Source organism: Poromitra crassiceps (assembly GCF_964638095.1).
Source record: "Poromitra crassiceps genome assembly, chromosome: 13".
Lineage (NCBI taxonomy): Eukaryota > Metazoa > Chordata > Actinopteri > Beryciformes > Melamphaidae > Poromitra > Poromitra crassiceps.
In genome coordinates, this window is record NC_139644.1 from 14593160 (window position 1) to 14617626 (window position 24467).

The window sequence follows — 24467 nt, forward strand, 5'->3', positions numbered from 1 at the left end:
GGAGAAGGGCTTTAAAATACTTTGGCCAGTGTCACTTATTCAACTTTTTCATCCAACTTAACTGAGTTGCTTAATTTGCATGCTTGATGCAACACAAATGAAGCAGTATACTAAAATATGTGCTAATTTGCATAGATTTCCAGGACAGAAATCTGAACATTGGAAAAAGCCAGGTTCAAAATTCTTGTTTCATTTTGTTGACATATTACAGCCAAAGGTTTTTCAGAGGGAATCTCAACAGTCATAGAAAGTAAATGTTCTCCTTGTTTCTAGGAATACAATTTTATATAAATCCGGCTACGAATGATATATAAACAAACCCATTATATTAAAAAAAACTTCAGAATATAGATAGCAATAAAACGGGAATGTTTGGAGTATGTAAGTGCTACTGAAGTGGAGATTTCTGGCTCAGAGTATGAGAAAGAGAAAATGTCAGTTGTATCATCTTCACCTGGGGTGTCATGCCTGTATCGTTCAATTAATTATTTAGCCATGAATGGGCCTGGGCCTGGGTGGGTCACATTTCTCACTGGTCCGCCCAGCCAAGATTGATCAAAACCATTCCATCAAAACCCACATCTTTTACAGGGCTATGCGTAGCGCACCAAGTGCGGTGTAGTGACTGCTCTCGTCAATAGACGATCTTTGCACAATGCAGTGATTCACGGGAGAAGATTTTGTACATTTCAAAGTAAAAATTGATCAATCTGGTGCACTTTGAGATCAAAATGAAGAGACTAGATCTATGAAGAAAGCTTAATCAATTTATCAGATTCAGTCTTCTTATTTTTCTTCTTCTGTGTGTGTGTACTTTTTAGCAGATACAGCTTATTCTCACAGTTCCTCTGTTCTCCACCTCCACACAAAATCAATAAAACAATAATCTAAGAGTGACTTGAGGTTAATGAGGTACGAAAGAAGTTAAAGGAATTAACTTTATAAACTGTATGACAACCATGAATAAAGCTAACCTTCACACATAGCAAGCAACACTGCAACAGGCATATCAGTGGCTATTCTAAACATAGGCTACGATTTAACACATTACCAAAATGGCTGGCCACTTAGCATTATGCTAGGGTGCATTTGCATATCAACAGACTCATTAACAAACAGCTTAGCACTAGTAGCCTAGGGGCACTTTACACGAGGACGGTTTCCTATGGAAACGGGGAATTATTGTATCGTTAGTGCCTCCCGTTAAGACGGTGACGGCGAATTTGCGCTTAGGAAACGACACATTTTAAAACCACCCTCCAGAGTGGAATTCTTGGTGACGCTCCCCACTGGGCGCTCCATGTAATCACTTTGGAACGGCACATTTCAGAAACTCTGACGTGCCTGCACAGGCGACACACGCGATGCCGTGCGCGAGTTGACAACCAAATACAACGTCAGTATGAATGAAGTTTGGCAACACTCAGAATTAAGCTACACTGCGGCCAACTTCAGTTACATGTTCATAGCGTTTCTGCTGCGAGGAGCCGATGGCTGTACCCGGTCGGCATTTAACGTTAGTTACAAAAGCAGTCGACAGTGTTTTCTCACTGCCAGTAGCAGTAGGGTGACAGATCACAGTCAGCGATCCCGGTCCTCGCTGCTCGTTAAAGATTTCCAATAGGCGTTATTCTGATAAACTGGTCACATATATGTTACATTCTCACCCGACAAATATTAAAACTTTAACAGTTTGGGGTTTTTTTTTTAGCTTGAAAAAAGCTTTTTGGCAACTCTAAATGACTGCGGAAAGTGTACTCTACTTCCGCGTTTAAAGCGAAATTACGTCATGCAGTAAGCGTCCTTGTATGGGCAAAGAATAAGGTGATCACACTGCCACCTAGCGACCTGGCATGTACATTACGGCGTTTTAAAAATTCAACAGCGCTCATGTAAACAGGGAGAAGGTGTGAAGGAAAAGGTGTGAAGGAAACGCTATTGTGTCGTTTCTTTCAGAAACTGTCCTCGTGTAAAGGGCCCCCTAGTTTCCACCTCAGCTCAGTAGCCCCACAATGATGATCACAGGTACCCAATACATTAGATGCATGATGTTGCCCCCATTCACTTCATAGTAAACTCTGGCTGACTAATGAAGTTCATTTACAAAATATAACTTAAAATAAAGACTTCGTTTTTCAACCAACTCAATGATCATGGTGTTTAACACCTTACTCACTATAGAAAAGAGACAGGCCCAATCCCAATTCCTATCTTAACCCTCAATCTTAACCCTCAGTCTCAAAAATGCGCACTCCCGCGAAGTGCTAGTGCTGTCCCGATTCTCAGTGTGTTAAGTTAAGGGTCGAGTTTGAGGGCTGTACGGCCAATCTACATTGGCTTGCTGGTGGTCTCTGTTGTCAGTCTGAGGCTCTCAAGGAGAAATAGAACACTTCCTTATTTCCTGGGTGATAAATTTTCCAGGAGTGTAGATAAGTAACTTCCTCTAGACCTAACCATATTTTCAAAATAAAGGTTGTATGTTGCATACACCAATCACCAATACCATTATTATTATTATTTGTATGGCTTTAAAGCATGAATGAGAGATGAATAGAGGAGGGCCAGTTATTCTTATTTTTGTAAAAAAAAAAAAAAAAAAAAAAAAAAAAATTACCCTCTATCTTCCAGGGTGGGCTGAGACTATCTCAGGGTGGGCTTCAGCCCACCCAAAAAGGGTCTAAAACCGCCCCTGCTCTGGTCAACCATGCTGAAGAATTTGATGACAGCATAGAGAAATAAGCCCACACAAGCACAGATCCTGTAGAGACCCATGCATGTGTCTTCAATTCATTGCATTGCACGGAAGCATTACGAATCCAGAATTCTATTGCCAGTAAGCAGAGTTGATCAGAGGTTTTGAAGTCTTAATCCACAGATGAATTAGCTAGCTGGTAAGCATCACCAAACAGGTAGCCTATACGGTTAACTTAATGTACGTAGCCCCTTAAATGTGCGTAACTTAGCCTGTTAGTGGAGCAGAAAAGTTAGTATTCGCTAACTTCAAACTGGTTCTGGCATCTTAACTAACCATTTCTACTAATTATGCATGTTGTCAAAACCTTTGACCTAGTTAAAAAGACAACAGAAACTTGGAAGTCCACTACCGGTAACACTTTTTTGAAGAGGGGGGCAGGCGGGATAATGCTGTATTCCAGACAACTCGGAGGTGTGAATTTCCCAGTTGAAAAGTCCCACCTCAGACGTGCAAAGCGTTCCCGCACAACATTGTCAGGCACGTGCACACATAGACATGAAAGGGGGCTTGAGCCCCTGCCTTTTTTTCAGTCTGTAAAAAGTGCCCTTTTTTTTTTTTTTTTTTTAATAATACATTTTTCATTTTCATTCCAACAACACATGAACAAAACAAACAGCTCAGACACATGAAAAAATAAAATAAAAAGTGCCCTTTCCTGACCATGAATGCATTTCTAATGATGTTTTGTATCCAAATTGCCCTTTCCATGCCATCACTGAAGGCAGCATTCAAAGAGAAATGCCTTTTCTGAGCTCTCTTGGCCTTGAATGCACCATTTGTAATAGGCCTCTGCATGGAGCAGTGTTTTTCTAAACCGCCCCTGAAGGCACCAACCCAAAAACGCACGTGGCCCGTCCCCACCCACTCCAGCAGTGCGCACTCCACTGAGCCAGAGCAACCATGCAGACGGACAGCAGCAGCACAGGCGCACAGAGTCTGACAGATATATCAGTCAGTCAACGTGAATCAGGTATGTATGTTTGTCAAAGTCTCATCCTAAAATGAGATATTCCTCTAAATCTGGTTAAAATCTGAATATTTAAAATGAGTTATACCCCTAAATTGGCCTTCAAATTGCCTCAAATTTCTGCCCTTTTATGAATTTGAGCCCCTGCCCCTCTAATGTTCTCTGCACGTCCCTGAACATTGTTATGTGTTGCGTGACGTCAGACAAGTCGTTACTCCGACTTTAAGTGGTGTTCTAGTGTACTTTTTCTAGTAGGTCAGAAAATCCTGAGGTTGGAGTTGTCTGGAATGCATCATAAGGCTGACTGTCCAAATTCTACTACTTGAGGGCAGGGAAAACATTTATGACACTATCATAAGAGCATGACACTTCATGACCAATGGAAAAAAGCCAACTTGTGGCAAAGTGTAGGGAACAGGTTTGAACTGCCTGTAAAGTGCATGCAGGTCAAAGATCGTTCTGGCTATGTTCTTGGTGTCATGCAATTTAGCAATTAAATTGAAGGACAATGACACTTGCACTAATACTGTATAGTGCGGTGTTTCCCAAACTATGGGTTGGAACCCAATTTGGGTCGTGGCGGACCCGTGGGGGGGGTGGGTCGCCAACTGGTCCCCATGGCAACTCATTACCATATGTTTTTTTTTAAAGTTTGGGTCCCAGGGAGACACAAAATGTATCTTTTGGGTCCCAAGATGAAAAGATTTGGGAACCCCTGGTATAGTGCATTCCTCTGGGCTGTCTGCTGGGAGCTACAAGGGAGTAGCCCACATAAGGAGTTCACAAAGAAGGCAGTGATTTGCAAATGTGGACAGCCAAAACTGTCAATGACCTTGTATAGCTTGTATGCGGTGCACCTGAACTCTGTTAATGATTATAGGGTCCCTGCTGGCGGCTATGAAAAGTGTGTGTCTTTACCACAAGGCGACACGGCTAATGTGAACAGGCAGGTATCTTATTTCCTCAGTTCACTGGTAAAATAAGTATATGATTTGTTTAAGTCATGGGCATATCAGATCTTCTGCTCCAGTCCTCCAGTTCAGTCTCCCTGTTGGGGGCTGCTGTGTTCCTGCTGGTCCTCTACCTCTTCTCCTCCAGCTTCAGCTCCCAGGAAAAGGCGAAAGAACCTCCAGGACCCAAACCTCTTCCCCTGCTTGGTAACCTGTTGCAGCTGGATCTCAAGAGACTCTACCACACCCTGTGGGAGGTAAGGCAGTGCCTATGTTTGCTTGCTACATATCCAATATGGCTACATTGTACAATGTGTTTTTGTTATGTTTGGTGTTGTGTAGTTGTTCTCAACACTCTCTTGTCAGCTAAATTATGATCAATCTGAAACCCTCTCTTATAATTGCCTCAATTATGCTGAATATTATTACAATGTGCCTCTGGTTTTAGCTTTCCAAGGAGTATGGATCAGTGTTCACAGTCTATTTTGGACCCAAGAAGGTGGTGGTTCTGGCAGGATACAAGACAGTCAAGGAGGCTCTGGTCAACCGTGCTGAAGAGTTTGGAGACAGAGAGATAATCCCAATAATAAATGAAGTGAATAAAGGGCATGGTAAGGAAAGACAAAAACAGATTTTACTTTCTGTGTCTGTCGCAAGTTTTCTCAGTCTACAGTAAATGTTCATATTACATATACCTTAAAACCTCAATTAATAGCCCGGGCCTGTATTTGCTTCAATCACTGAACTCAACCGGCCTATTTGGGACAGGCCTTTAAGTCCTTTCACACAAAACTCTTGCTCAGCAAAGATGGGAAGTTGTTTATTTAAAACGGTATGAATATTACTTGTATAAAAATGAGGCTACCCAGCGAGCACAAAACGTTTTTTCAACGTTGATTTTTAGTTTAAATCTGGGTGATATTGGGTTTGAACGTCTAAGACCTAATTTCACCCTCTTTTCAACCAGCTAAAATGCGGTTACAACGTCAACGTGTAAAAAAACACAATTTGGTTAATCATATTGTTAAAACATTTGTTGTAGCTTGGAATAGAGACAATATTGATAGTGTGTGAATTGGCATTTGTCCATTTTATTGTGTAACTGAGAGTTGAAATCTGGTCTACACGAAAACTACATTTCAACGCATTTTATGTCACATGGAATATCATAAATAGGGGACTATATAGGCTATGTGGTGCCAGCAAAAAGCTTCCAGGACACAGCTATGGTTAATAGTTTAGCGCAAAATAATGAATTGAGCTCCTACAGCAATGCGCATGCGCAAGTACTTAGTCGCTAGCTACTAGCTGTGACTGACTAGACCAAAGCAAGTATGCACCGGTCTGCACCAAGTGCGGAACGAGGTGCTCTGGGCTCGTTATGTTATTGTAACAGACTGTATAGGCTCTGTGTACCCCCTGAGTTGCTGGTAGTTAACCTCTGAAGCCGTACAGCCTATAGACGCCCACACACACGCGTGCAAGATAGAGTATATATGTGCCCGGCTCCGTAGATGTTGTAAGTAAATGTATAGCTCAGTCCGAACGCTTGGCTTGAACGTGGGAGAACGTGGTTCGAATCCCATGTGCGGCCCTGAATTTTTAATTTAAAGTCCCTGGAAACCAGAAATATTTTATTATTATTTAGCATTTTGAGTTCATCACATCACAGGGGCCTATGTTAATTCTCATTGTTGACAAAGGCTTGAAGCCGAAACGTCCAATTTTTTCACTGCCCAATAAAAGGCTGTTTTTCAATTAGCCTACCGTGAGTGCCGGCTCTCCTTTTTCATCGCCTATGTTAATAAGCCACCAGCCAAATTTGAACGATGATGAACGTCGCAAAGTATATAAATTTAGGTTTGACAGCCATGGCAAAAGTAATGAGAATCAATTATTTTTTAGAGTGTATTTTCTCCCGCGGACTGTGTGAGCGTATCCCGTCTGCAGCAGGGAAATTTCCCCGTCTCCTCTCCTCCGAGAGAGAGAGAAAGAGAGAGAGAGATGGTTTGTGTGTGTGTGTGTGTGTGTGTGTGTGTGTGTGTGTGTGTTCGCGCGTTGCCCCGCTCATAGCGTACTGACTGACGGTCATCTGTCTATCTATCTTATCTGTCTGCACGCGCGCACACACACACACCACACACACAGCACACAGCAGCGCTGTGCCCTCGCAGGCAGAGTAGAGAGCTTTCCCTCTCAAGGTTCCTACACACCGCCGACGAGTAACGATAGAAGAAGATAGAAGTAGCGATAAACTCGCAGATAGACAGATAGATAGACAGATAGACAGATAGATAGACAGATAGACAGATAGATAGATAGATAGATGTTGGTTCTTAAAAGAGCCTTTGTGTTGACGCAATGCGTAGTTAGCTAGCTGCAAAAAGGTGTGGGACCACTAGAACTCTGAAGAGAGATGGAGGCAGAATGTGCGGGACTGCGGGTTGCGCGCGTGTACAAAGGTTATATAGAGCTTATGACGTCATAAGCTCCTGCATTTTAGCACCTCGCGCACTGCTCTCTTCAATGAGGAAGTATCTTGTAGAATCTTGTAGAAAAGTGTAGATTTTAAGGCTTTGGGTTGAAAGTAATGTATAATAATTTCGGAGACACACAATTACTAACATAAGACCCTAAATAACATAGTTAGAACGTTTTTGTGGATTTTGGTTTCAGGGGACTTTAAGATCCTGGTGAAATATGGTCTAAATGTGAACGTTTAATCAACGTCTGCAAATAGTCGGTGAAAAAACTTTCACTCTTGAACCTTTCTTGCAAGTTTTTTCAACGTTGACCCTAAACGTTTTTTAAGCGTCTTTTCAACCTAAAAATGCTCGCTGGGTATGAAATAACATATCTCTTATGAATGGAATCGGCTAAGCCCAAGGGGTTGGGCTTTGGCCCGCATCAGGCTCGGGCCAGAATGCAGTGCCCTCTCCCACATATCTTAGATATATATACGGTATATATATCTAAGGTATTATCTGTGACCATGAGCCCAGCTCAAACCGGGCCCGGCGAAGATAGAGGGGACATTTCAGCCTGCCCCAGCTCGCGTAACCTTGCTTGCAAGATGGATAACCTTGCGAGATCTAAAGAGATCTGCCATCTGGCAGCGTCAGGTTACAGCTACAAGGACAGCCACCAGCCAGTAAAAGGGACTGTCTGGCATTTAACTGGGACTTGGCTTTTATTTGAAGTTTGACAATAGTTTGTTTCTCAGTTGAAAACACATTTTGTTGAAATGCTTTTATTTAGGCATTGTATTTGCCAATGGGGATTCGTGGAAAGAGATGAGGCGGTTTGCCTTGACTAACCTGAGAGACTTTGGCATGGGCAAGAAGGCAATTGAGGAGAAAATCATTGAAGAAAGTCACAACCTCATTGAAGTGTTTGAGAAATACAAAGGTAACCCTCTTATTTTAAACCTGCAATAAGTGATTTCACACCCTGTAACCAATCCTGAAACGTGGGCTCCATGGAGATTTGAGACGTATTGTATAAACAATGTAGCCACACACAGGCCAGCTGTGTTGTTATTTTCACCTCTTCTCTGAAGCTTGTGGTCAAATCCGGCCTGAGTATACATTAACAGAATGTATAATTTGCACAATTAACTATTTGAAGAGAAAAACATTATCTTCTTTCAATGGGTTTTGTTGTCTTTCTTATTGCAGGTAAAGCTTTTGAAACGACCCAATCAGTGAACTATGCAGTCTCCAATATTATCTGCTCCCTTGTCTATGGCAGCAGATTTGAATATGATAACCCAGCGTTCACAACCATGGTGGATCGAGCTAATGAGATCATTCGAGATGCGGGCTCCCCCTCAATACAGGTACCCCGAAATATTTTTATTAAGGGGGGGGGGGGGCATATAGTACTCTACATAAACACTAAAGGATATAACAGAAAACATAAAATATTTCATTTTCTAACTGGTCAAATTTTCATGTAAACTATTTGTTTCTTGGTTAACAGGTGTATAACACTTACCCATGGCTGGGCAAATTGTTTGGTAGCATATTTGGTAAGAGGAAGCAACTCCGGGCTTCTGCTCTTGCCAATAGAAACCAGATGATAGAGTTGATCAGTGGTTTACAAGACACTCTTAATCCACAGATGTGCAGAGGCTTTGTGGACTCTTTTCTGGTCCGCAAGCAGAGTCTGGAGGTATGAACATATCTACCAGAATTGACAGAATTGACTTGTTTCTTTTATCGATTGATTGATGATTGATTGATTTATTGCTTTTTTAAAGATAATTAAAAATCAAATCATGAATAGAATATTTAAGGCGATGGTAATATTTTTTGCAGGCAGGGGTTTGTAGCTATTTCATGACACACCCAGAACAACCTAGCTGTGATGTGTTTCGATGCCAAATTTAATTCAAAAAAAGGATATATATAAAAGTACAATATATTTTTAGTTATTGGATTTTTTTTTTTTTTTTTTTTTTTTTTTCAGTTTTTCAGAACAACATATGAACAAGACAAACAGGCTCAGACACAGAACGGAAAAAACAAAAACAAACAAACACAAAAATAAAAATAAATACACATTTTCAACATTCAGTGCTACCAGTCATGTAAGGTGCTTATATTTTTACAAGAGGTACATTATTGTGCTCATCCGTCTCCCGCAACCTCAACAAGGTAGGCTAGAAACGGGCCCCAAATGGCAAAGAATTTCTTTAGTGAGTCGGTCCTCAGGAACCTAATCCTCTCCATCCGTATAACAGAGGTCATTTACGTCAGCCACAGTTGAAAAGAAGGCGAAGTAGAAGACTTCCATTCTTTCAAGATTAGTTTTTTGGCAACAATTGTCCCTTGCGTCAGAGATTGCTGCACAGTTGTGGGGAAGTCCAGAGAGAGTTCCGAGCAGCCGAAGATGGCAAGTTCTGCTTCGGGCTGAAGGGTTATTTTATAAGCCTTCGAGTACCAGTCAAATATCTTAGCCCAGAATCCGGACAGTGAAGCGCAGAACCAAAAAGCATGTGACAATGTGCCCTCCGACCCCTGACACCTATCACATAGCGGTGAGACAGAGGGATATATCTTATGTAGCCTATGCTTGGAGTAATGGAGACGGTGAGTGACTTTAAACTGGATCAGCTGATGTCTGCTATTTTTAGTTATTGGATTAAGTAACTGAATAAAACAACAACAACAACAACAACAACAAACAAACAAACAAACAAACCTGAAAGTGGCAGTTTGATTACCTCCAGTTAACACATAATTGGGTTTTGTCCAGATTTGTCGCCCTTTTTTAACAACTGCAACTTGAACTCCAGCAGGTAGAAGGTTTTGAATCTGGACAACCTCCATTCAGCATTAGTTTTCCCGTGTAGCTGAATGGGTAGACAGATCATGACAGTAACTCTCCCCAGGCTTAGAGGTTTGACTCCCACTTTAGGGCATGGTGGTAGGCCTACAATCACCTACAATGCTTCGAATGAGGCATCCAACAACATCTTCTTAATTAAAGGCTCACATAATTAACTTTTCAAATGTAGTGTCTCAAAAATAAAAAAACACTGTGCTTCTTTTGTCAAATAAATGTAGTTTTGCTTATAGAATAAGGCAGCATTAATTGCCTATCAATCAGCGACTATGCATATGAGAACCCTTCGTATTCATTCATAGTTTTGGTGCCAGGCTTTGTCTCCCCACCTGAAATCTCCCAGGAATTTAATAAATGAAGGGCATCGGATTTTAAATTGAATTAACAACTTATACATTGTTATGTACAGGAATCTGGGAATATGAACACTCACTACCACAAAGAAAACCTTTTGATAACAGTTACCAATCTGTTCAATGCTGGTACTGATACGACCGGAACTACACTGAGATGGGGACTTCTGCTTATGGCCAAGTATCCAAACATACAGGGTAAGCAGGTGTAGGTACATAAACACAGGTGTACCAGTTTTAGCTTACACTAGGCTAATTTTAACTGAAGCATCTGAACTAAACATGAACCAAGTTAGTCGGTAGGGGCAAAGATAATCACAATAAATGTTTTTCACATCTTTGTGAATTTTCCCAACTTTCATCTCCCAGACCAGGTCCTGGAGGAGCTGAGCAGGGTGGTAGGAAGTCGTCAGGTCCGGGTGGAGGACAGGAAGAACCTGCCCTACACTGATGCTGTCATCCATGAGATTCAGAGACTGGCCAACATTGTCCCTATGTCCCTTCCTCACAAAACCAGCCAAGATGTCACCTTCCAGGGTTACTTCATTAAGAAGGTCAGACTGAATAAAACACCAATCTTCATGTTCAAGAAAAAATTACATAGAGAGACAAAGTCATGCCCACTTCTTGCTTCAGCATACGAATCAGCGTCTGAACAAATATGAGTGGTGGTGAACGACAAAAGACAATCCCTTTTTTGATCCCATTTGAATTGTGCCATGAAATACACACGTGATGTTTGTTAATTTAAAAAACTTTGCAAGTCAGGAAAGTCACAGTTTGTCGTCAAACTGAAACGCAATGTTTAGTTTGGTATGAAACCGCTTAATCAACTACGTCTCTCGTTTGCACAATGTACGTCACCAACACCAACATGGCCTGGCCTGGCGGGAGAGAATGTTATGATGTCACTTACACGACTGGTTGTATGTAGTCTTTCTCATTTATAACTTCTAGTGCAACAGTTTTACAACAAACTGTGACTTTCTTGACTTGCAAAGTTATCTTTTAAATGGACAAAGATCATATCATGTGTACGGCCGTGACAAACCTCTATGTGTACTTCATGGCGCAATTAAAACGGGATGAAAAATGTATTGTCGCTCGCCGTTCACCACCACAGACGATTTTTTTAAGAGGCTGGATCGTATAGGGCCATCCCGGGAGGGACGTGACTTTGGCTCTCTATAACAAGAATGCATTATGCAGAATACATTGAATTAAATTCAAATATAATTTGAACTGATATTGCAGAGTACTTCTGCCTGCCCACCAAGTAGAAGACTGTTTATTATTATTATTATATTACTATTATTATAGTTGTTGTTGTTGTTGTTGTTGTTATTATTATTATTATTATTATTATTTGTTAAATTCTTCATTGTCTACAGGGGACCACAGTGTATCCTCTCTTGACATCTGTCCTGTATGATGAGACTGAATGGGAGAGCCCACACACCTTAAATCCCGCCCATTTCCTGGACAAGGATGGGAAGTTTGTCAAGAGAGACGCCTTCATGCCTTTTTCTGCAGGTTAGCTATAGCAGGTTAGCAGGTTAGCTATAGCAGGTTAGCAGGTTAGCTATAGCAGGTTAGCTATAGCTCATGTATCATTTTCTTGTCAATATAAATTTACTTGCAGATGACGTGAAGTTGTTCTCAAACAGGTCGTAGGATTTGTGTTGGAGAGGGTCTGGCCAGGATGGAGCTCTTCCTCTTCTTCACCTCTCTCCTCCAGCGCTTTAGATTCACTCCTCCACCTGGAGTTACAGAGGATGACCTGGATCTGACACCAGCTGTTGGCTTCACCCTGAGCCCTTCAGCCCATAAACTGTGTGCTGTCTGTCGCATATGAGAAGGGCTTTAAAATGTTAATTTGGCCTGTGTCACTCATTCAACTTCTTCATGCAAATGAACTGAGTCAGTTCTAATTTGCACAGTGTAATACTCGTGCTTGATGCAACACATGCTGAATGTTTGCTGATCATTTTTTATTGAATCACTGCTTTGAAATTCTTTATATAGCAGCAATTGAATTTCTTCATAAGTTGCTTGTTTTGGAATTTTCTTGAGCTGTAACACGTGAAAATATAGTAACTAGTTCTCGACAGACTGAAAGGATACAACTTGATATACACACTAGCTGGTCTCCATGGCCACATCTGTATTCTACTTAGCAAGCAAATGTTTTTTCATATTCATGAATCCATGTAACTTTGGCAATAACAACTAAACTAAACTTTTGAGTATTTTCTTTCTCTAACCTATATGAAAACTGTACTGTGAACTTGGGCACTATAGGCTATATGTAGCTTACATGATTTGTTCATGATAAATAAAATACCAACACTACCTTTTTGTTGCTGTTATGTTTGTTAGAGCTCTTGATAGTGTGTGGGACTGACAATAATATGTGACAGCTAATTGAAAATGTTACATTCCTTACAACGATATCATCTTACAATGGCCAAAAGTCATGTGGATAGCCCTTCTAATTAGTATATTTAGCCATTTCATTACTGACGTCTTCATAGAGATTCTGGTACAGATTGTACCAGAATAATGGATTCTGTTTCTCCATAAATCATTGTAAACCTGTATGCTTTCATGACAGGGGTGCAATCGCTTTGCATCTCTTTGCAGAGATATATGTAGGCTAAATACATTCATGTAAGACGACTTCCTTCAACTCCTGGCTACATTTATTTGATCTCAAGTGTTTTTTTTTCTTAAGATGGCACTATTCTTCACCAAGACTGTTAAATTCCATTCTGCAACAGCTTAGGTTGGCTATTTGGCTTCAGTAACCAGTCTGTCAACAGACATTTAACAAACATACAACAATATGCTTCAGGGCAGGTTTTGGGAAAGTGGTGAAAAGTTAGTTTCGAGCCCTGTGGACATTTATTTAGTTGATACCTTTTCCCAATTTAAAATAAGGGCACTGCAGACAGAGTGCAGAATCAGATCTACTTAAGCAAACAGAGACTAATGTAGACAATAATGTGTTAGTGTTAACTCATTGAGTGCCAGCCACTTTTGGAGAACGGACGCTCCCAGTGCCAGAGTTTCGGAGCGTTTTCAGTGATTTCTCGAGGCCCACAGAATATTGTGTGATATTACTATGTAGTGAAAAAATAATGGTCCGCACACCAAAGGAGCTCCCGTTAGGTTTCTTTATTTAATAATTATGCACACAGCGTGACGTTTCGGGCCACACTGGCCCTTCCTCAAGACGCTTTTGATATTACTATGTAAACACCGAACACGCACAAAGAACGATGAGACTCTCTTCTATCATCTGCAAAAAAAAGTTTATTGATACCATTTTCCGTTCTTTAGTTATGAGCCGGAGAAGATAGGTTGTTTTGAGCAAAAAGACACGTTTCAAATTAGAAGCTGAGTTATTCCGCCTTTTGTGAAATGAAGCATTTCAAGCACATTCACTGAGTCTGAAGCTAATATTTTCTGATGTAGTGACGTGGTGTAGTTGTGTGGTGCCCTGCGTGCCCCACCCCCCTCTCCCCCCCTCAGCTGCAAACTCCTCCCCACACTAACACACAGCCTAACACGCACCCAGTCTATTTTCGGAGCGCTCCGTTTTTGTGCGCCGGCTCCCAGCGCGACACGGAAATGCCAAACCGGACTGCAGGGAAAGGTTTGGCCCTTCGGCGTCGGGTGCTGCCTTTCTGGCGGCTAATCGTGTGGAGAAACTATGCAGACAGACAGACAGAGGCAGAGGGGCTCAGTTGTGGGCGCGGATTGACTGCTGTTCGCAGCCAACGTCAGCTGCAGACAGAGCAATCTATATGGCTCTGGCTGCAGCATGAGCGGTTTCTCTTTCATCACGGGGCTTTTTCCTGCTGTTTTCCGGACCTTTCTCTAATCTGGAGAGCACTGTCGCCACCTAATGAGTCCGTAAAATAGGTTATACACCTTCAATAGCTACAATATTTGTACAGGAGATGCCTGAGGCTTTGATCCACGTCCCACCGTCAAAAAACGCAATTGACGAACATACTCGTCCTTGGCACTCTAAGTTAGTATCTGAATTGACGAACATACTCGTCCTTGGCACTCAATGAGAAATCTTCATTTAAGTTCACCAATTTTGTGTCTCATTTGTTAATATTATAAAATTGTTGTATTTTGTAACAACAACAACATGATATCGGCATTAGCCCTGCTCTCTAAATATCTGCATCAGCTATTGAAAAGCTCATTTCGGTCGAGCACTAATTGGCAGTAGCTCTAGCTGTACCAAAGAGCTCATGGCACCTTTCTATCAAATGAAATCAGTTCCTGAAATGTCAGCCCTGCTCCAGGCGCCAAGTTATACGTCACCCAACAGTTTGGCTAACTGTAGGAATTGTGCATTAACTGCTATTTTCATTGTCCATTGTATTATAAAATTACTATAAAAAGCTTTATACGGCTGAAATTACAATAATTAACTTCCACGTCCATGGCTGCCGCCATGGCACGCTGCATACAGACACTAAGACAAATTCCTCGTATGTAACTTGCATAGCTGTGGCAATAAAAGTGATTCTGAAAAAAAAAAGTGATTTTGATTTTTTGAAAACGTCAACATCACAAGACATCTCACAGGTCATGAACTCGAAGCTTTCAGAATAATTCCACTTACCACATGAGGGGGGTGTTCAATTGGACCCCAATACACCGCTTCTGGTCATAACTTTCAAGGGTTGGGAAAGCCTGATATAGTGAGTACAACTTTTTTTTTTACTAGTGTCTGCATTCTCAAAGGATGATTTGATTCACTAAATAGTCCACTATAAAATACCACAATGCACAGCAATTTCTAGTGAACAGAGATTACCCTACAATTTCTCCCATATACCATACTACTGTACAGTGTGTAGTGATCCAGGTAGTATCCAATACTTTTGTTTGTTCGTTCCCCATATAGTTCATATGATAGTCACTACATGAGGAATAGTGAGTTAGTGAATGAGTGAACCATTCCGAACACGGCTAATATCTTGCTAACTTTTTTCTTGTGTTTCTAGAGTTATGTGTTTTTACTTTTACACATTGTTAATACATCATACTTCTTAAAGAAGGTTTAGCGCAGACAGTGCAGGCAGCTTCAGTTTAAATCAGACTGCCAATATGTATAACCACTACAGAAACACTATAGTTAACTGATAAGGTTGTGTTGAGGTTGACTGCTAATAGTAGACTATTTTATTATTTAACTAATCATGTGTGTTTGTAATTGTAGGCTACTCAGTTTCTGGTAACAGTAAATGGTTCCAGTAAATGGTTGCCGATTGTGTGTATTGTAAAACTGATACAGGGTCAACAGCGTATCAAGTCGTGTCCGATTTTGGGGGTCTGAAATGCCGGGGTAGTGTGGACGCAAGGTGTAGCAAAAGTGATGTGGTTTGAAACTAAACCGCGCAAGTAGATCACGCACATCCACTCAGTGTTGCAGGTGCAGGACAACAGATATAGCATGGTTAAAAAAGTACAGTCCACACACCGCCCAGTTTATTTGTTGAGGAGCATTGACGTTTCGGTCATGGCGACCTCGCCTTGACCGAACTTTTTCCCCCACTTAAAACTAAACCACAACAGTGTGGATATAGCCTTTAATCTCTGTTGGCAGCTACAGAAAGTGTGTGCCAAAAGGTCACACCCCAGGTAGGTGCCAGATCACTTTAGCTGGGTGTGGTCTTTAGGTTTCTTATATTAGTTCACTGGCAACATAATGCGAGAGTTTGTTTAAGTCATGGGCATGTTGGAACTTTTTCTCCAGTCCTCCAGTTCAGTCTCCCTTTTGGGAGCTGCTGTGTTGCTGGCCCTCTACCACCTTTCCTACAGCTTCAGCTCCCAGGAAGAGGAGAAGTACGTGGAGCCTCCCGGACCCAAACCTCTTCCCCTGCTTGGTAACCTGTTGCGGATGGATCTCAAGAGACCCTACCACACACTCTGGGAGGTAAGGCAGTGCCATTTGTTTGCTGCATAATACAATATGGCTACATTGTACAGTCTTGTTTGTTTGTTTGGTGTTGTGGTTGTTCTCAACACTCTCTTGGCAGCAAAAATGATCAATCTGAAACCCTGTCCCATAATTGGCTCAACTCGTTTGATTACACGTTATATTTTATTATATTATATTATATTATATTATATTATATTATATTATATTATATTATATTATCACTATGTGCCTCTGGTTTTTAGCTTTCCAAGAAATATGGATCAGTGTTCACAGTCTATTTTGGACCCAAGAAAGTGGTGGTCCTGGCAGGATACAAGACGGTCAAGGAGGCTCTGGTCAACCGTGCTGAAGAGTTTGGAGACAGAGAGATACTCCCATTAAATAATGAATTCGATAAAGGGCATGGTAAGGAAAGATCGTCCAACCACCAGCAAGCACACTCAAAGAATCGATTAAAAACTCAGGTGCAAGGCCAAAAAACAACAAAAAGTCTAAAAAGCGAGAATAAGCCAGCACACAAATGTCCGTTCACAGTCAGGTTTCATCAGTTATCTGGGCGATAGAAGAATATATACTATGCTTTCTTCTATCGGTACTACACCCTTTCTTCTATCGGTAGTTCATATGGTGTTTTTGTCAAATGCTTTATTGAATAATTGAATGCACTTCCGGTATGGTTGTATTCACCTTATGTTCAGACCTTACAGTGGGCCAAATTCTTCCGGGTCCGTCTAACACTTCCGGCGGTCACGGCGCCAAATATGAAAGAACGTCATGAAGAAGAGAGTCGTTTTTGTAGTGGACACCGCAGGGTGTAAAACAAAGAACGTAGCCTACTACTTTGAGCTCGGTACACAGCAAGCAAGCAGAGTATCCACTGTTAGCCAGGTCAGATAACGTTATCGTCGACAATGACGAGCACTTTCTTGTAAAACATACCTGGACTCCAACAAAGAAAGTTTCGGATGGTTTTCTCTCCTCCGAGGCAGCGCGAGCCATTAATGTTAATAAAGACCAGCAGACGTTAACGTAATTCCCTGGAATGCGAGACTTAACGAGCCAGTTACATGGCGTTGCATTCTTAGACATTGCCGTTTGCTTTTATTTGGTATGTTACATACAATTGGCTAAATTATTAGTTAATTCAGAGTTAGATGATATTGGAGCAGCGCAGCCATTTTTTATTTTATTTTATTATTATTTTTTTAGCCGGAAGTCGTAGGACGGCCACAGAACCGGGTCAAATGGGCGTGGCTACATAAGGTGAATATAGTGTTGATTTCCGCCTGATACAGCACACAACGCTGAAGAAGGCCTGTTAGCTCAGGCATGTCCAAAGTCCGGCCCTGGGGCCAATTGCGGCCCGCGGATTTTAAGTTGCCCTCGTCTTGCCTCTCAAAATATAGCCTACTGTATGTGACCCTCCACACAGTATTGTATCAAGCAAGTCAATTAGCATTTTTTTCCCTTCACCTAACAATAGTCGTGTTTCCATTACCCTCAGAAATGCGCAAAATCTAAATATCGCAATAGAAATTGGGTAATGGAAACACGTAAATTTCGAAAAACCTCCCAAATATCGCAAAAAGTTTTTGCGCTCTCATGAGGTGGTTTTTCAGACGTGTCGATATAGCAGTTTATCGCAAAAGTGTAATGGAAACACTTCTTCCGCATTTGCACGTCATGTGACCCATCTTCTCCTTTGGAAAATAAGGGAGAAAGGGTTTCTATAAGCCGTGGCAAAACCTCCGCAGCAAGTGGAAAACTTTGAAGCAACGCTACCTACCAGAAAGACGTGTGACGGTGACAGGCTGCCTGTGTGCGCGCATTAAGCACAGCGGCGAGATGAGGGGATGAAAAGCACACACCGGTGCGGTACGTGCTGCTGACTGAAGTGAATAGACTGAGTAATACATTACACATGTTTCAGGTGCAATGTTATAATTATAATACACGACATTCCGATTATTGCACCAAATCAGCCTTTTCCCCTCCATCTCTAAATCGGACCAGTTGTAGGCTATTAGGCTACCTTTTTTCCTCTGCCTGTCGCGCTCACTGCATTCACCGCAGCCAGCAAATGTTGCCACTCCTTTTCTTTTGAATTGATAATCAGGATGTTTATATGCGTTGTAAATTCATGTTGTGATTTGCATTGACCATGGGTTGATTTGAGCATGCAGGGGATGGGATATGGAGCAGATCCCCGTGCGTAATCACTGTGGCAGCTGCTGGTATAACGGGAATTGCGTTCAGGTGTGCGCGCCGTCAGACCAAACTCAACTTCAATGGAAACGGCTACAAGTCGCAATTGTACATTGTCGAAGTTGTAGAAATATCGCAATTATTTAGCGAAAAACTGTAATGGAAACACAGCTACTGACAACACTATCATACAAGCCCCAAGTAGGAATAGGACATGGAGAACTAATGTTTTCAGATGGTAAACAAAATACTTTAGAGTATGTGATTTATTTTTTTATTTTTAATTTTTTTATAAACCATATGATGCGAGAAGCACCTGCCCCCCCTGGCATTTTCACATGATCTAATCTGGCCTCCATTCAAAAAAGTTTGGACACCCCTGTGTTAGCTGAAATGTTTCGTTGTTGCTACAGCGCAGATGACTGATGACATCTGTGAAAGGACATTTAGTGTGCTGGCTTATTCTCGCTTTTAGACATGGTAAGGAAAGAAAAAGACACCTTTCACTTTCTGTCAGTTGATTTTCTCAATCTAAATGTTATTATTACATACAGTTTGTTTCTCAGTTGAAAAACCTATTTTGTTGAAATGCTTTTATTTAGGCATTTTATTTGCCAATGGGGATTCGTGGAAAGAGATGAGGCGGTTTGCCTTGACTAACCTGAGAGACTTTGGCATGGGCAAGAAGGCAAGTGAGGAGAAAATCATTGAAGAAACTCACAACCTCATTGAAGTGTTTGAGAAATACAAAGGTAACCCTCTTATTTTAACCACATTTATAATTGCACAGTCATCCATTTAAAGACAGAAAAAAAACCCGTATCTTCTTGCCTTTGCAGGTAAAGCTTTTGATACGACCCAATCAGTGTCCTATGCAGTCTCCAATATTATCTGCTCCATTGTCTATGGCAGCAGATTTGAATATGATAACCCAGAGTTCACAACTATGGTGGATCGAGCTAATGAGTACATTCAACTTTTCGGCTCCCCCTCAATACAGGTACCCCTTCATATTTTTCTGAAGCTTATACTGAACAATCCAATTTATACATTTATGACATAAACAGTAGAAATGATATAGCAGAAAACTTCAAACTTCATTGTTTCATTTTCTCACTGGTCACATTTCCATGTAAACTGTATTTGTTTCTTGGTGAACAGGTGTATAACATTTTCCCATGGCTGGGCAACTGGTTTAATAACAGGAAGCGAATCCAGCATACTGTGTTTGCCAACAGGAACCAGAGGACAGAGTTGATTGGAGGTTTACAAGAGACTCTTAATCCACAGATGTGCAGAGGCTTTGTGGACTCTTTTCTGGTCCACAAGCAGAGTCTGGAGGTATGAACATATCACCTATCAGAATCAATGTTGTTCCCTCCGCCAGACCAGAGTAGGAGGTTATGTTTTCGCCCGTGTGTAAATATTGTGATTATTTTGTCAAATAAATGTAGTTTTGCTTATCGAATAAGGCAGCATTAATTGCCTATCAATCAGGGCACAGTGATATTATGCATGATAACTTAGCCTTCCTATTCATTCATCATTTTGGTACCAGCTACGCTTAGTTTGGGCTTGTATTTTAAATGTAATAGCTACTGATACATTGTTATCTGCAGGAATCTGGGAATATGAACTCTCACTACCACAAAGAAAACCTTTTGGTGACAACTATGAATCTGTTCATTGCTGGTACTGAGACAACTGGAACGACACTGAGATGGGGACTTCTGCTTATGGCCAAGTATCCAAAGATTCAGGGTAAACAGCTGCAGACATACAGTAGTACACAGCTTATGTATATGAACACATCATCTCAACGTATCTTTTACCTCGAGACAGAACAGACACACTGTGATGGAGAAAATTTACATCACATGCGCCATGTGTATGTACACAGGTCATCTAACTATGAAATATGTCTGTGTCATAACTATATGTAACTAAAATGGAAATGTATATGAATATATTAATAACTAGTGATTGTCCAAATAAAGGCTAATGTGATGTAAATTTTCTCCATCACACTGGGTAAAAAAATATACACTTAGTCTACATCACTTGAAACAACTAAATAAATGCCATCTGAACACATGGACCAATTTAGTCAATAGGGGGCAAAGATAATCACAATACCTGTTTTACCTCAGGTTTTCACATCTTTGTCAATTTCTCACCTTTCATCTCCCAGACCAGGTCCTGGAGGAGCTGAGCAGGGTGATAGGAAGTCGTCAGGTCCGGGTGGAGGACAGGAAGAACCTGCCCTACACTGATGCTGTCATCCATGAGATTCAGAGACTGGCCAACATCGTACCCATGTCCCTTCCTCACCAAACCAGCAAAGATGTCACCTTCCAGGGTTACTTCATTAAGAAGGTCAGACTGAATAAAACACCCATCTTCATGTTCAAGAAAAAATTACACAGAGAGCCAAAGTCATGCCCACTTCTTGCTTCAGCATACGAATCAGCGTCTGAACAAATATGAGTGGTGGTGAACGACAAAAGACAATCCCTTTTTTGATCCCATTTGAATTGTGCCATGAAATACACACGTGATGTTTGTTAATTTAAAAAACTTTGCAAGTCAGGAAAGTCACAGTTTGTCGTCAAACTGAAACGCAATGTTTAGTTTGGTATGAAACCGCTTAATCAACTACGTCTCTCGTTTGCACAATGTACGTCACCAACACCAACATGGCCTGGCCTGGCGGGAGAGAATGTTATGATGTCACTTACACGACTGGTTGTATGTAGTCTTTCTCATTTATAACTTCTAGTGCAACAGTTTTACAACAAACTGTGACTTTCTTGACTTGCAAAGTTATCTTTTAAATGGACAAAGATCATATCATGTGTACGGCCGTGACAAACCTCTATGTGTACTTCATGGCGCAATTAAAACGGGATGAAAAATGTATTGTCGCTCGCCGTTCACCACCACAGACGATTTTTTTAAGACGCTGGATCGTATAGGGCCATCCCGGGAGGGACGTGACTTTGGCTCTCTATAACAAGAATGCATTATTTATGCAGAATACATTGAATTAAATTCAAATATAATTTGAACTGATATTGCAGAGTACTTCTGCCTGCCCACCAAGTAGAAGACTGTTTATTATTATTATTATTATATTACTATTATTATAGTTGTTGTTGTTATTATTATTAATATTTGTTAAATTCTTCATTGTCTACAGGGAACCACAGTGTATCCTCTCTTGACATCTGTCCTGTATGATGAGACTGAATGGGAGAGCCCACACACCTTAAATCCCACCCATTTCCTGGACAAGGATGGGAAGTTTGTCAAGAGAGACGCCTTCATGCCTTTTTCTGCAGGTTAGATATAGCAGGTTAGCTATAGCAGGTTAGCAGGTTAGCTATAGCTCAGGTATCATTTCTCATCGATATCTATATCGTACTTGCAGATGACCTGAAGTTATACCTTGTTCTCTCACAGGTCGCAGGGCTTGTCTTGGAGAGGGTCTGGCCAGGATGGAGCTCTTCCTCTTCTTCACCTCTCTCCTCCAGCGCTTTTGTTTCACTCCTCCACCTGGAGTTACAGAAGATGACCTGGATCTAACACCAGCTGTTGGCTTCATACTCCCCCCATCAGCCCATAAACTGTGTGCTGTCTCTCGCATATGAGGAGAAGGGCTTTAAAATGCAACTTTTGGCCATGCAACTTTTTCATGCAACTTAACAGAGTTGGTTCTAGTTTGCGCAGTGTAATTGTTAGAGAAGATTTTCCTATTACATGCGTCCATTAGGATCTAATAGAATACAGTCAACTAGGCATCTCAATCAGACTCACACGCTATAGTTCAGTATTTTCCCCCTACGCTTTCAGTTATTCATTTAAATACATACAATATGTATTTTCCACACATTTCTCAGAGAAATCCTAATCATCATGTCCTGTCCTCATCAGCAATACCACTCTCTCCGTCCACACTATCTCTGATGATGTTTTCATCCCATGTGATGTAATCTCTCTGCACCACAATTTGCTGTAGTGTACTGTGCTTATCTATTATGTCAGCTCTCCGTGCATGTGTGTCATTGTATCTTATAGAACACTGTAACCATCTCTTTGAAGAAATGTATCCCTGTATTAGTTGCATCTCTTCCTCTCATGAGACCTTAAATCATATTAAATATATTCAAATAATCCGAATCTCTGACTCAAGAACTCTTACTTTATTCTACTACAGTAATACTCAACCCTGCTGAACAGTTTACCTTTTTGCAACAATTTTATTATGCAAAAACTAACACGATTTTTGTTGAATCGCTCGTTTACTTTCTGCACTTTTATGTGTGCCTAATGTCTATGCTTTTTAAAATGTGTGACTATCTACAGCCAAACCTACAGGCCCGGTTCTACGGGGGTGCAAAAGCACGCATTGCACCCTTATTTTAATTGTCTGCATGCTCAGTTGAAAAGAGTGGTAAAAATAAATAAATAATAATAATAATAATAATAAATGCGGCAGCTGCACACTTACTGTTTAAACTGAATTATAATTGTTGTTTTTCTTTGTTCTTTGATGTGAATTTATGGCTTTTTGGCACCTACATGTAACCTTTTAAGGTTGAGATAATTGTATTATCATTATATGGTCCAAATATTTCAGTAAATCACTTGAAACACTTGAAATATTCTTGCTTGGGTGGTAACATTCTACTTGAAATGATGGTAAAATGCATTATTTTTAGTAAAATAACATGTCAAATTAGGCCGGCCGCCCGAGTCAGCCCGGCCTTTGGCCGGGCATCTGCACCCCTTCCTATCTAGGATGCATCCCTAGTCATCTTGTTCTGGAACCGGCCCTGCCTACGGGTACAAATAAAATAACCTTTGACCTTGACCTTGAATACAGGAATGAGTCAAGACCTGACGTTAGCACTTTACTCTTACGTGTAAAAGTCGCTGGGATTTTTGTATGGGAATTTTGGTTAAATGCATGAAATAATAATTTATGAAACAGCAATGTTTGTGTTCAGCAAGATAAAATTCACAAGGTGAATGTGAAGGTGTGATAATTGATCAATGTAAACTGTTTAAAGATGGGATAGTGTGGGAAGGAGTGTGACGTTTTGGGCTAATTAGTGGTGGACTGCAGACATACTGTACACACAACAGCTGATTCATCTGCAGATGGACAGTGCTGATAACACATGCAGAGGGACAGTGCTGATAACACATACAGATGAGCAGTGCTGATAACACATGCAGATCAGATGGACAGTGCAGCATCCAGTTAGAGGTTAGGTCACCGTGACCCAGTGAAACATGAACACGGCCTCCCTAAAAAAAAAAAAAATGCCGGACTTGAAAGGGGATCGTCTCCCACCTCCAGCAGGAAGTGAGTTGTAGGGAATGCACTTTACTTACTCCATAGGGGATAAAGCCTTTATTTTAAACATTGGGAATTAAACTTTTATTTTAAACATTGGGAATAAAACCTTTATTTTAAACATGGAATAAAACCTTTATTTGAAACATAGGGAATAACACCTTTATTTGAAACATAGGGAATAAAAACTTTATTTGAAACACAGGGAATAAAATCTTTATTTGAAACACAGGGAATAAAACCTTTAGGGAATAAAACCTTTATTTTAAACATATGGAATGAAACCTTAATTTACTCCATAGGGAATTAAACCTTTATTTTATAACTTTATTTTACTAAAGGAGATAAAACCCTTTATGTCTCTATAGGGGATTGAACATTATTTCTATGCCTATGATGCTTATATAGGGAACGTATAATAGACAACGATTTCTATGATGCTTATATAGGAAATGTATAATAAATGATTTATACATAAATGCACTGTTGTGCTATTTTGAAACTCATCAAAACTCTCCGGGAGTTTATTTTCCTCTTCAAACATTTTTTGAGAAG

The 24467-nt window shown here is 40.8% G+C and overlaps 1 protein-coding gene across 1 annotated transcript; it reads left to right on the top strand.

Annotated features, from left to right (window-relative positions):
- Positions 1 to 4725: 4725 nt before the first annotated feature.
- Positions 4726 to 22200, top strand: LOC310788370 (uncharacterized protein; the record flags this gene model as incomplete). The annotated part of the gene is made up of 18 exons (XM_083649936.1): positions 4726 to 4929; positions 5121 to 5283; positions 7931 to 8080; positions 8350 to 8510; positions 8654 to 8845; positions 10431 to 10572; positions 10744 to 10928; positions 11766 to 11907; positions 12042 to 12218; positions 16131 to 16339; positions 16588 to 16750; positions 19153 to 19302; positions 19390 to 19550; positions 19712 to 19891; positions 20170 to 20311; positions 20742 to 20926; positions 21750 to 21891; positions 22013 to 22200. The coding sequence occupies 18 exons, from the start codon at positions 4726 to 4728 to the stop codon at positions 22198 to 22200; spliced, it is 3036 nt and encodes a 1011-aa protein (XP_083506062.1).
- Positions 22201 to 24467: the final 2267 nt, after the last annotated feature.